The sequence below is a fragment of the Melanaphis sacchari genome, unplaced genomic scaffold (genome assembly GCF_002803265.2).
Source record: "Melanaphis sacchari strain LSU unplaced genomic scaffold, SCAv2.0 Contig160_pilon_pilon, whole genome shotgun sequence".
Taxonomy (NCBI): Eukaryota; Metazoa; Arthropoda; class Insecta; order Hemiptera; family Aphididae; genus Melanaphis; species Melanaphis sacchari.
This window is the reverse complement of record NW_020270728.1, coordinates 44095-55731: the sequence shown is the minus strand read 5'-3', so window position 1 is coordinate 55731 and position 11637 is coordinate 44095. Positions and strand designations below refer to the sequence as shown.

Sequence of the window (11637 nt, the reverse complement as noted above, 5' to 3'; positions counted from 1 at the left end):
AGCAGCATGGAATCTAATTCAAAGTTATTATCCACATATCATTTGTTATGGTTGTGTAGCTCATGGACTTAATTTGTTAGTTCAGGATATTACTACTGAATTAGAGTCACTAAAAGAAGTTGTAGAATTGAAACATGTAATTAAAGAAATAAAAAACAAACATATTCTGTTATCAGTTTTAAAAGAAAAACAAAGTTTATTGTCTGGGAATCTGCCTAGCTTAAAATTGCCTGGAGCTATACGTTGGGGTTCAATTGTAAGATCTATGCAGAGTTTAATCGACAATAAGTCTTGTTTAAAGGCCATGTGTATCGATGAACGAGTTGAACTAACTGTAACTCAACAAACTAAAAATTGTATTTTAATGGATGTATTTTGGGAAAGAATTGAAACCTTTTATAAATTATTAAAACCACTTGCACATTATTTAAAATTAGTACAAGGAGATAAACTTAATTTAAATATTGTTTGTACAATATTTAGTGAACTGGAAAAAGATTTTAAGGAATTTATTTCATTATAGACACGCTTAAAATAGAAATGCTAGAATTTTTTTAGATTCATTAATAAAAAAAGCAAGTACAATACAAAAAGCTCACATAGAATCTAAATCAGAATATGAGTATTGTGTACAGAGTGAAAAAGATTCATCATGTATTTATGATGTAAATATTTTAGGAGGTTGTTGTTCATGCGTTTCTGGTAAATTTTGTAAACATCAGTGTGCTGTTTACATTTGTTTTGATGCGATTTCAAAAAGTTTCCCTCCAGAGACAAAAAATAAAACAATAGGTTGCATTATAGATTTAATCAAATCTAAAGACTCAACATTTGGCTCATCCACTGCAGGGTTGAATATTTTAGATTCTCGTTTGAAGAAAATAACAACAGAAGGACAATGGCAATCATTTTTACATACTGCTAAAGTACCTGCTATGTACCTAAAGTTGTCCATAAACCAAATCATGAGTTAAGTTATTTTTCAAGACATAGTTACTTTTCAATATTCAATTACTTCATTTTTTAAGCATGTTAAGTTACATTTTTTTTAATAAACCCCATAAATCATGTTCTTTAAACATTGATTCAAAATATTGTTTTTACCATCGAGTGTAGATGAGACATACGTTGTAGGTAAAATAATAGTTTGTTACAATAATATATAATGTACAGCTAATCAATATTACTTAATAAATACAAATACAAAAATATTTTAAGATCTATGTTAGGTTTAAAATACTTAAATGTAACTAATTTTTAACTAAATTAAGTAACTTATTTTCTATTAAACTTGCAATTTCTTCAAGTTAAAATGTTTGACATGAAACTTAACTTTTATTTCCTTATATTAACTTAACAAGGTAAAAAATTGGTTAGTTGGCATAAACTAGTCATGTATTCCAAAATGAGGTATATAAAAGTAAACAAAATATAAATATATATATATTTATTTATTATAAACACTTACATTTATTGACTTATTGTATCCTTAATATTTTGTTTTGTCAAAATACTTTTACCTAAATAAAATTATAAAAGTCTAGAAAATGTGTACAAAGGAAGATATGTATAATAGGGTATAGTAATTTTATAGGAGATTTTAACTTATCATAGAATAATAATAAAATGCTGACTTATGTGAATTATACAATATTATTATACTTAATGTCCCAGTTACATATTTTATTAATATTTGTGAGTATTAACCACATTTTACATAAATGTAATATATTCTATTATTATTTAAGATAATAATATTATACTTACGAATAATTAATTTTTTTCTCTCATGGTCGAGAAGATCTAGCATTCCATTTAATATTATTTAATTTCCCAAATTTAGAAATCCACAAATTACAATCTTCTTTAGTTTTAATATTTGATTGAATAACACATTCATAATATTCTAGTTCAGTAATTACTTTGTTAATGAACAACTTAGGCAAATACAAATTCATTTTGCTAATTATAATAGTACCTAATTTGTATAATTAAAATCCGTAAAAACAATAACCCATTTACGTATAACACTTATTATTTAAAATCATAATAGGAAATTTATAAATTTTAACATATCATAGAATAAAACCGCGGCAAATTTTAATCGGCCAATCAGAGAACAACGGTCGTGTAGCAATGTATAGTATGTTAATATGCTACCGGGTTACAGTATACAAGCGCATAACTTCTTACCCCATGCGCACGCCAATGAATTAGCTGTACATTTATACACAAACAAAGATTAAATTTGCAATTTCTAACAGTGGGGGAGGGGGGATAAAATATTTTTAATTTAAAATGAGAAATACATCAAAATTAATGTTTCACAACTTATAGCGTGTCATTCAAAGGAACGCATGTAAAATTGCAAGTGATGAAGTTTGAAAAAAAGTTATTACCTAAGAATAATTATTGTATATCAATATTCAATGATAAATGATATAAAATAATATTGGTATTATTGATATTTCGTGAGGTGATTCTATCCGCGACAAATAGTCTTGCGGTGAAACGGTGAACAGCTTGTGTATTACTTATTACTCCCTTAGTAGATAGTAAATAGAACTATAGCAAGTCTGTTCAAATCAATTTCATTAAAATTGATTTTGGTCCATTTTGTTCCAGTATATTTGAATCATATACTTGTGCTTGTTATCAAGGATTTTAATTTATCTTGTTTAATTGTAATTTTACATTATTTTTATTTCTATAAATAATTGTTCCGTTAAATATTCGTTCCAAAATTGCAAAAATTTAGAGTTCAAATGTCCTTTCTTATTTAATATAATTATAAAAGTTTTTGTATGATTAAAATTATAAATTATTATATTTATACCTTTTTTTATAAATTTATTATTATATATTAAATATATATATTATATAATTTATTTATTTTATTTTTTAATGCTGATATGCTGCAAAACAAATTTTAGAAATAAAAATAAATAAATAAATAAAGACCGTTAAAACAAAAATAAAATATTAATGTTTACTCTTTCGGTAAGTTATCAATGCTATATACAATGCTGTCTGCTTCTGACTTCTGAAAACCAACGAGTTATTTTCTTCGTGATATTTATATTCATTTTTGTTACACATATATAATAATTACTAATTGAAAGAAATTTTTTATTATTTTTCAATCTATTAAAAAGTAAAAGAAATGTTATTTTATGGATTAAAAATTAGCATGTAATTTGTTATAATTGAATACTTGGTTGTTTGTTCAACTAAAGAAAAGAGAAGTTTTTTCCATCCATTATACTTAAGACGTCTAATACAACAACGATAAAAGCAATGATGATATAAATAATCATGTCCATACTAACATCGAGCATTAATTCCACAAATGTTTTCGCTCGTGGGCTGTATATAAACATTTTCCATGTTCTGATTGGTCCACTAATTAATAGCTAATATGATTTAATTTAAAAAACAACTTTTATTAAATATATATTCAATATATCATATATTTATTTTTGAATAATACAAATGTATTGCATTATTTATTTAAAATTTATCATAAGATAATAACGACATTTTGTATTGCACAAATGTTAATTTATTGTCGCGGAGCTATTGAACTAAAATTTTAAATGATCACGTTACACTAGAGAACATGCACTTCCATGAGCGAACCTTTTATCGTGACGAGAATAAGGTACTTAACTTATTTTTGAGCCAAACAAAAAAAATTGAGCACATAAAGAATGATGGCTGATAATGATGTTACCTAATGTCGTATGTACAATAACTAGAGGTGGGTCGAACTCAAAAATATGGTCTCGAACCGAACTTTTTAATTGTGTATCGAACCGAACTTTTTAATCGTATATCGAACCGAACCTTAGTATTATAATTATTAACCCTTATTATAAAATATCAATATGACAATTGTAATATATTATAAGTAAATACTTGATTTTTATTGATACTTTATAAATTATAATAGTTATTTATAGTTTAATGTTCAAAACTAAATTATTCATGTTTTCTGGTGTCAGCCTTTTAGGCTGTAGCTTACTACTTATTTATTCTATATAGTATATAGTAGTATAATATAATACCAAACATACATTTTTATTTCACAGTGTTTAATTAATAATAAATAATAAGATATTAATTATAAAATTAATAATTATTAAACAATATTATAAATTATTGTGTAAAAATACAAGATATTCACTAAAAATGGAGACAGTCGTGTTCTTCTTGAGGATACTGTTAATCCACTTCCAGAAAACAGTCTTTCACTACAAACCGATGTACCTGGTAAACCCAAAAATTTGAAAATCACTGGTAGCAAGTGAGGAAATGTATGATAATTTTCTTTCCACCACTTTAATGGATCTGCTGTTGGATCAATGTTCTTTAGCTTTAAGTAATTTTCTATCTAACAAATTAAAAAAATAGTAAAAATATTAGAGTAAGAACTAACAACAATTAATAAACAATTATAATTATTTAATATTTATTAATATTTTTTAATGTATTTTATTATAATTAATAATTATACTATTATTAATGGAAATTTAAATATCATACTTCAATTGTTACTTCATTTATTGAAGTTGCTGTAGTAGATTCTTTTGATACTGAACGCTCATGAAGTATGTCCCAAAGTGAATAGTTTGAATTTTAAAGTTCATCTGAAGTGCTTGGTTGTGAAAATATCTCATCATTGTATCTATATTTTTCTGCTTCTGATGTAACGTATGACTTTGCTTGTAATAGCTCATACTCATTTAACATAATTCCTTTAAATCTTGGATCTACCAACATAGCTATAATATAGATTTTATTTTCTTTATATACATCAAATCGTTTACACATGGATCTTAATAAATTTTCTGCGAAGCATGTTCCAGGATTTTATGTCATACTTGTCAAAAATAAATTTAATTTAGCCTCAATTGTATAAATGATTGGTAGTACCATAGATAATGTAGGTGTATCTTCTCGACTGAGTTCTTTCGTTGCTTCAAATACCGACTTGAGAAGAATAACATAACTTTCGATCATATTCCAATCTCTAGCAAACAATAACTGTCTTTTTTTAATTTTAGGTAAGTCAATTAAAATGGCATCTTTCTGCTCTAACATTCTTTGTAGCATCAAATATATACTATTCCATCGAGTGTTGACCATTTGAATAAGTTTATGTGGTGCTAAATTTAACCTTTTTTGTGTTTCTGCTAATCGTTCAGATGCGATATTGCTATGATTGTAATACGTTACAATTGCTTTACATAGTTTCAACAGGTCAGTCATGTTAATTGCTTTTACAGCATCATCAATTGCCAACTGAAGAGTATGTGCTGTACATGAAATGTGTTCAAAGTTACTTCCACTGTGACTAAGGGTACTGGATATATTTCAAGCATTATCAGTAACAAAAAAAATGGATATATTGGAGTTACTATTTTCAATAGTAAAAAATATTCCATTCTGCAATCATAGTTTTAATTTTATTATATATGGCATTACCTGTATGCTCTCATGGAAAGTAGGAACAACCAACAGTTTTATTTTTGAGTTTAAATGTGTTCGTTAGGTAATGGCAAGTTAGAGAAATGTAAGACTGCTGTGCTTGATTTGACCAAAGATCAAATGTAAAAGAAATTGATTTTATATTTTTTAAATCCATTTTAATTTCAGTCATTAACAATTTTTTTTGTTCGCATACAACTCTGGTATTAGTTTTTGAGATAGTAACTTACGACTTGGTAAAACATATCTATCCTCAGCAGCAGCTATCACCGTTTTAAATCCATAATCTTCTACAATTTAAATAGGTTGGTAATCCAAAGCAATCATTTCCACAATTCTTTCTGTAATCAACTTTGCTTTTTTATTATTAGCTGAAAATTTTTCAGATTTTGACATTGATTTCATGATATCTTGTTGTTGAGATGTATCTTTATTCTTTCTTTTTTTGTTATTTATTTCATTAGTATGTAATTTCATTCTGATAATCTTGAAATTTTTTAGGATTTTGAGTTTTTAAATGCCTTGTCATTGTAGTTGTAGTTGAGTTTGGTGTTTTTAAATTTTTGTTACAAAAATTACATTTGGATTGATCTTCAGATATTTTCTTAAAACAACTGTAAATTTAAAAAATTTACAGTTATTTTTTTTTTTTATTTACAATTTTTTTTCTTTTTTTTTCAATAGTTTGTTTAGTTTGCTGTTCAGATATTTCTCTTGGTTTATCTTCATCTTCCACAATACTGTTTAATTCAGAATTATTTGTTTGAAAATATTTCAACATTGACCCACTTGCCATTCTAATACATAAAGCAAATATATAAGTAATTGGTAATTGGTAATTAGTAATTACTAATCAATAAATAATAGATACAAACTACAAAGATTCCCAGAAAGAAAATTTACCAGACAACTGCAAGGTTAGGAACATCCAAACCAGTTAATAATATTATTATTATATGAGAAATAAGATAAAAATTATAATAAATTAATAATTTATAATTAGAGATACATTTAAATTTGAAAGCAACAATATAAAATTATAAATCATTGATGTTGCTTATTCAGCATTTATATTACATTTAATATTTATATATAATCAGCAGTATCATATTACGATCGGTGGGGACTATCCATCGATTATTATTATGTAAAATTACAATGTACGATCACTACGATTTATGCTGTCAACAATAAAGGTTTATAAAACATGTTTATATTGTTATTTATAATAATAATACTTAACAAATTGGCGACGAGGAAAATATTAGTTTAATCGTAATCACTAGTGTATTAAAAGTTTCAAGTGTTGTATTCATACTAATACAAAATGGCGACTCCTAAGACAGAATCCATAGTGAACTTCAATCAAATTATAGGGTCACCTGGAACCTTTGAAACAGGTATGGATATTACAATTTTTGAATCAAAATTGACAAATTTTTTTTTGGCAAATGCAATATTCAAAAAAGAGCAATATTATTATCATCCGTTAGTGAAGAAATTCACAAAGTACTTTTTAGTCTATGTGTTCCTAGCACGCCTAACGATGTTGAGTATGACACTCTAATAAAAAGTTTGAACAAATATTTCAAACCAATAAAATCGTACTTTGCGGCTAGGTATACATTTTATCAAGCTAAACAAAGACAGGATGAATCAGTGTGCCAATGGGGTGCACGTGACAAAAATCTTGCTTCAAAATGTGGTTTTTCGTCAGAACTATCAACGGTTATTCGAGACATATTCGTTGTCGGTATGGGTTCAGGACCAATTCAAGATCGTCTGTTAGAAGAAGATGCCTCAAAAGTTGGAGTTACATATTCAAATCTAATTGAAATTGCGACAGCCAAAGAAGCTGTAATAAATGACAAAAGTGGCTGGAAAAAAGAAGAATACGCAGACTTGAAGTACCAAAAGAAAAATAATGGACATAATCAAGTCAAACAGGGTTTCAACACACACAAAGAATCAAAAATCAAATGTGAGATTTGTGGCCGTTCCAATCATATTCAAAAAGACTGCAGATACAAGGATTACAAATGCAACAATTGCGGTGAAAAGGGTCATTTGTCTACTGTATGTAAAAAAGGTAAGAAGGAAATGAAAAATAACAAAACACAAAATAAATTTTTATATGATAACGATGATGATGACGAAACAGTTAATTATGATCTTTCAAATACTTTTTTTTCTATAATTGATCAAAACTCTCAAAACAAAGCTGTGAAACCGTTTACAGTAAATGTAATTGTAGAAAAAAACAATGTAAGCTTCGAAATTGATACCGGCTCACAACACAGCGTAATTTCAAAAAGATTATATAGTCAACTGTTTAGTCATATCGAATTAAAAGATAATGACATTTCGCTATCTGATTACGTCGGCAACGACATTAAACCAATAGGAAAAATATTTGTCGACTCGGTATATCAAAACAAAAAATTTACGATGTGTCTTTATGTAATCGACAATGGTGGTCCTCCATTAATAGGCCGAAACGATATAAAAAACATAAAATGTTTTACCTTGTTCAATATGGAAAATTACGTAAGTGTAGATAATATTATAAAAAAATATAACAACGTTTTTAAAGATGAAATAGATACTTTTAACAAATACGAAATTTCATTAAATATCAAAGCTGGGGCGGTACCTAAATTTTGCAAACCTAGGTCTATCCCTTTAGCATTAAAAGAAAAAGTTGAAACCGAAATTGATCGTTTAATTAAAAGCAATATTTTAGTTCCTATCGACTATAGTGAATGGGCAACTCCAATAGTACCAATATTGAAACCAGATGGCACGGTTAGAATTTGTGGTGATTTTAAAATAACAATAAATCCGGTATTAGAAGGGACTGAATACCCTCTTCCAAAAATAGAACATTTATATGCAAATATTAGTGGTTCAAGATATTTTTCGAAAAAAGACTTAAAAGACGCATATCAACAAATGGTTATTAAAGAATCTGATCGCAAATATACCACTATTAATACACATAAAGGTTTATTTAACTATACCCGTAACCCTTTTGGAATAAAATCGTCGGCAGGGGAGTTCCAAAAAGCTATGGAAACTTCCACAGCGGGTCTTGAGGGCATTGGTATATTCCAAGATGACATTATTGTTGCAGGTTCCACTATCACAGAACACAACTCTCGTTTAGAAAAATTACTAAATGTATTGTCAAATGTTGGTTTAAGAGTGAAGTTGAATAAATGCAAATTTATACAAAAGTCAATTGAATATTTAGGTCACAGGTTAGATGAAAATGGTTTACACACACTAACAAAACACACAGATGTTATTAAAAACGCCATGGTCCCAGAAAATAAAACATTGCTAAAATCATTTTTAGGTTTAGTTACGTACTATATAAAATTTATTCCAAACGCTGCTAATATTTTAAAACCATTGTACATGCTTTCACGTAACGGCACTGAATGGAATTGGACATAAGAATGTGACCTAGCATTCAACAAAGTTAAACAAATTTTAATCTCGAAACCCGTATTAGCACATTATGATCATAATATTCCAGTTAAACTCGTAGTAGACTCATCATCCTATGCACTAGGTGCAGCACTTCACATGTACACCCAGATCGTACAGAAAAACCTATAGCCTACGCATCAAGGGTTCTATCTAATTCTGAGTGTAAATTTCCACAAATTGAAAAAGAAGCCTTGGCAATTATATACGGGGTTACGAAATTTTATGACTATTTATATGGTAGACATTTTCTATTAGAAACCGACCATAAACCGTTAATACATATTTTTGGTGATAAGAAAGGTATCCCAATTTACGCAGCTAATCGGTTACAACGGTGGGCCTATGTTTTATCATCATTTGATTTCGAAATAAAATATGTGAAATCCGAAGATAATACAGCCGATTTCTTATCACGAATGAAAAGTTCAAAATCAAAAATCGAAAATCATAATGAAGAATGTATTAGTCTCAATTTTATTCACGAAAAATCACCTTTCACATTAGACTGGTCTAAAATAAAAATTGAAACACGATTCTCGCCAAAGTATTAAATGCAGTCAAAACAGGGGAATGGAATAGTGATTTTTCTAACATTTTAGAACTTAAGTCGTATAATTTACGAAAAACTCAAATTTCAGTGAAACAGGGATGCCTATTGTGGGGTTACCGTGTTATTATACCAGCTAAATTTCGAAATAATATACTTAGCGAACTTCATTCATGTCATATGGGTTCTTCCAGTATGAAAAGTTTAGCGAGATCATACTTTTGGTGGCCAGGAATGGATAAAGAAATCGAAAATATCACGCAAAATTGCGACAACTGTCTTAATGTTAGACAAAATCCACCAAAATCTATTATATCACCGTGGAAATGGCCAGAAAAACCGTGGACTAGAGTACATTGTGATTTTCTTGGACCATTTCAAAATAAATATTTTTTTATCATTGTTGACGCAACCACAAAATGGTTGGAAGTATTTCAAGTAAATTCTATGACAGCGCACATTGTTATTCAAAAATGTTCAGAAACTATAGCACGATTTGGCATTCCAAAAACAATTACATCAGACGGCGCAAAATGTTTCGCAGGGTTTGAATTTCAAGTATTTTGCAAAAATCTAGGCATAAGACACATAACAGGCGCACCATTTCACCCAGAATCAAACGGTTGTGCGGAATCAGCAGTCAAAACAATAAAAAATTTCTTTAAAAAATGTTCGACTGCACAATCCCAATTAAATAAATTTCTTTTAATGTATCGTAACACACCGCACTCTACAACACGAGAAACGCCAGCTCAGCTAATGTTAGGTCGATCAACACGTTTACAATTTGACGCATTAATGCCGAATACAAGTGAAGTGGTTATCGAACGACAAATATCACAAATAAACAATGGTGGTAATAGGACAGTATCATTTAATATAGGCGATTATGTTTTAGCTAGAGATTATAAGAATAATAACAATAAATGGCAAAAAGGTAAAATTATTAAATCCATTAGTTGCAATACGCATGATGTAAAACTCGATGATGGAACTATTTGGAAAAGACATAACGATCAATTACTCATTGATAAATTAATGACACCAGCGAGTATTTCTATTTCACGTACACCCGATAGAAACATAAATGAAAGTACTGAAAATACCGAAATAGTAGGAGTTGTAAATCAAAATCCGAATCCTACAATAATAAATAAAACACCCAGACCAATTAGATCCAGAAAACCGCCTCAGCGATACTCTCCAAGTGATTATGACTAATGTAATTAAATCAGTTGGATATATATATATAAAAAAAAAAAACAAATACTAACATAGCTAGTAAGTATTAAGTAACATACAAAATGTCAAAATATTATATATGTATATTTTTTTTTTTTATATAATTTTTTTTAAGGAAAGAGGTGTTGCATATTCAGCATTTATATTACATTTAATATTTATATATAATCAGCAGTATCATATTACGATCGGTGGGGACTGTCCATCGATTATTATTATGTAAAATTACAATGTACGATCACTACGATTTATGCTGTCAACAATAAAGGTTTATAAAACATGTTTATATTGTTATTTATAATAATAATACTTAACAATTGAATTCAAAAAACTATTTTGACTTGTGAGTGAGAGTAATTTAATATTAAACAAAATTTTTTCAAAATATTATCCCAGTCCCCAGATATCTATTTATTATTTATACATGTATTATAATGATTAATTATTGTGTATTTGTATACTTATAATACAACTTCAAATAAGCAAATACAAAAAAAGTTATTAATTGATAAAACCATATAAATAAAAATGTAATTAATTAATAATAATAATAATTCATACCAAATAGTAAAATACAAATCATAATATAATTAAATACCTAATAACTATTAACCACCGAACCAAAATCTTTTTTGTATACTTATGTAATATTTATTATTATTAAGTATTAGAAAAAAAATATTTACATTTTTAATTAAATTATATTTTATTGTTTTTTTTTCTAACACTAAATTATAATAATAATTATTTTGCAAAACAACAAGAGATACATTATATAAAATATAAATACATGCAATAATTAATTGCAGCACCCCCTAAAAGCGAAGCTTGTGCTGGGGAGCAGTTCTTATATTATATAAACT

General features: G+C 27.5%; 2 protein-coding genes across 2 annotated transcripts; both read left to right on the top strand.

Annotated features, from left to right (window-relative positions):
* Window positions 1-6817: 6817 nt before the first annotated feature.
* On the top strand, window positions 6818-8949 carry LOC112592218 (uncharacterized protein K02A2.6-like). Its single transcript, XM_025336230.1, has 2 exons — window positions 6818-6890; window positions 6962-8949. The coding sequence occupies exons 1-2, from the start codon at window positions 6818-6820 to the stop codon at window positions 8947-8949; spliced, it is 2061 nt and encodes a 686-aa protein (XP_025192015.1).
* Window positions 8950-9712: 763 nt separating this feature from the next.
* LOC112592217 (uncharacterized protein K02A2.6-like) lies at window positions 9713-10753 on the top strand. Its single transcript, XM_025336229.1, has 2 exons — window positions 9713-10388; window positions 10470-10753. Exons 1-2 carry the CDS (start codon window positions 9713-9715, stop codon window positions 10751-10753), a joined length of 960 nt encoding a protein of 319 aa, XP_025192014.1.
* The last annotated feature ends 884 nt before the right edge of the window (window positions 10754-11637 follow it).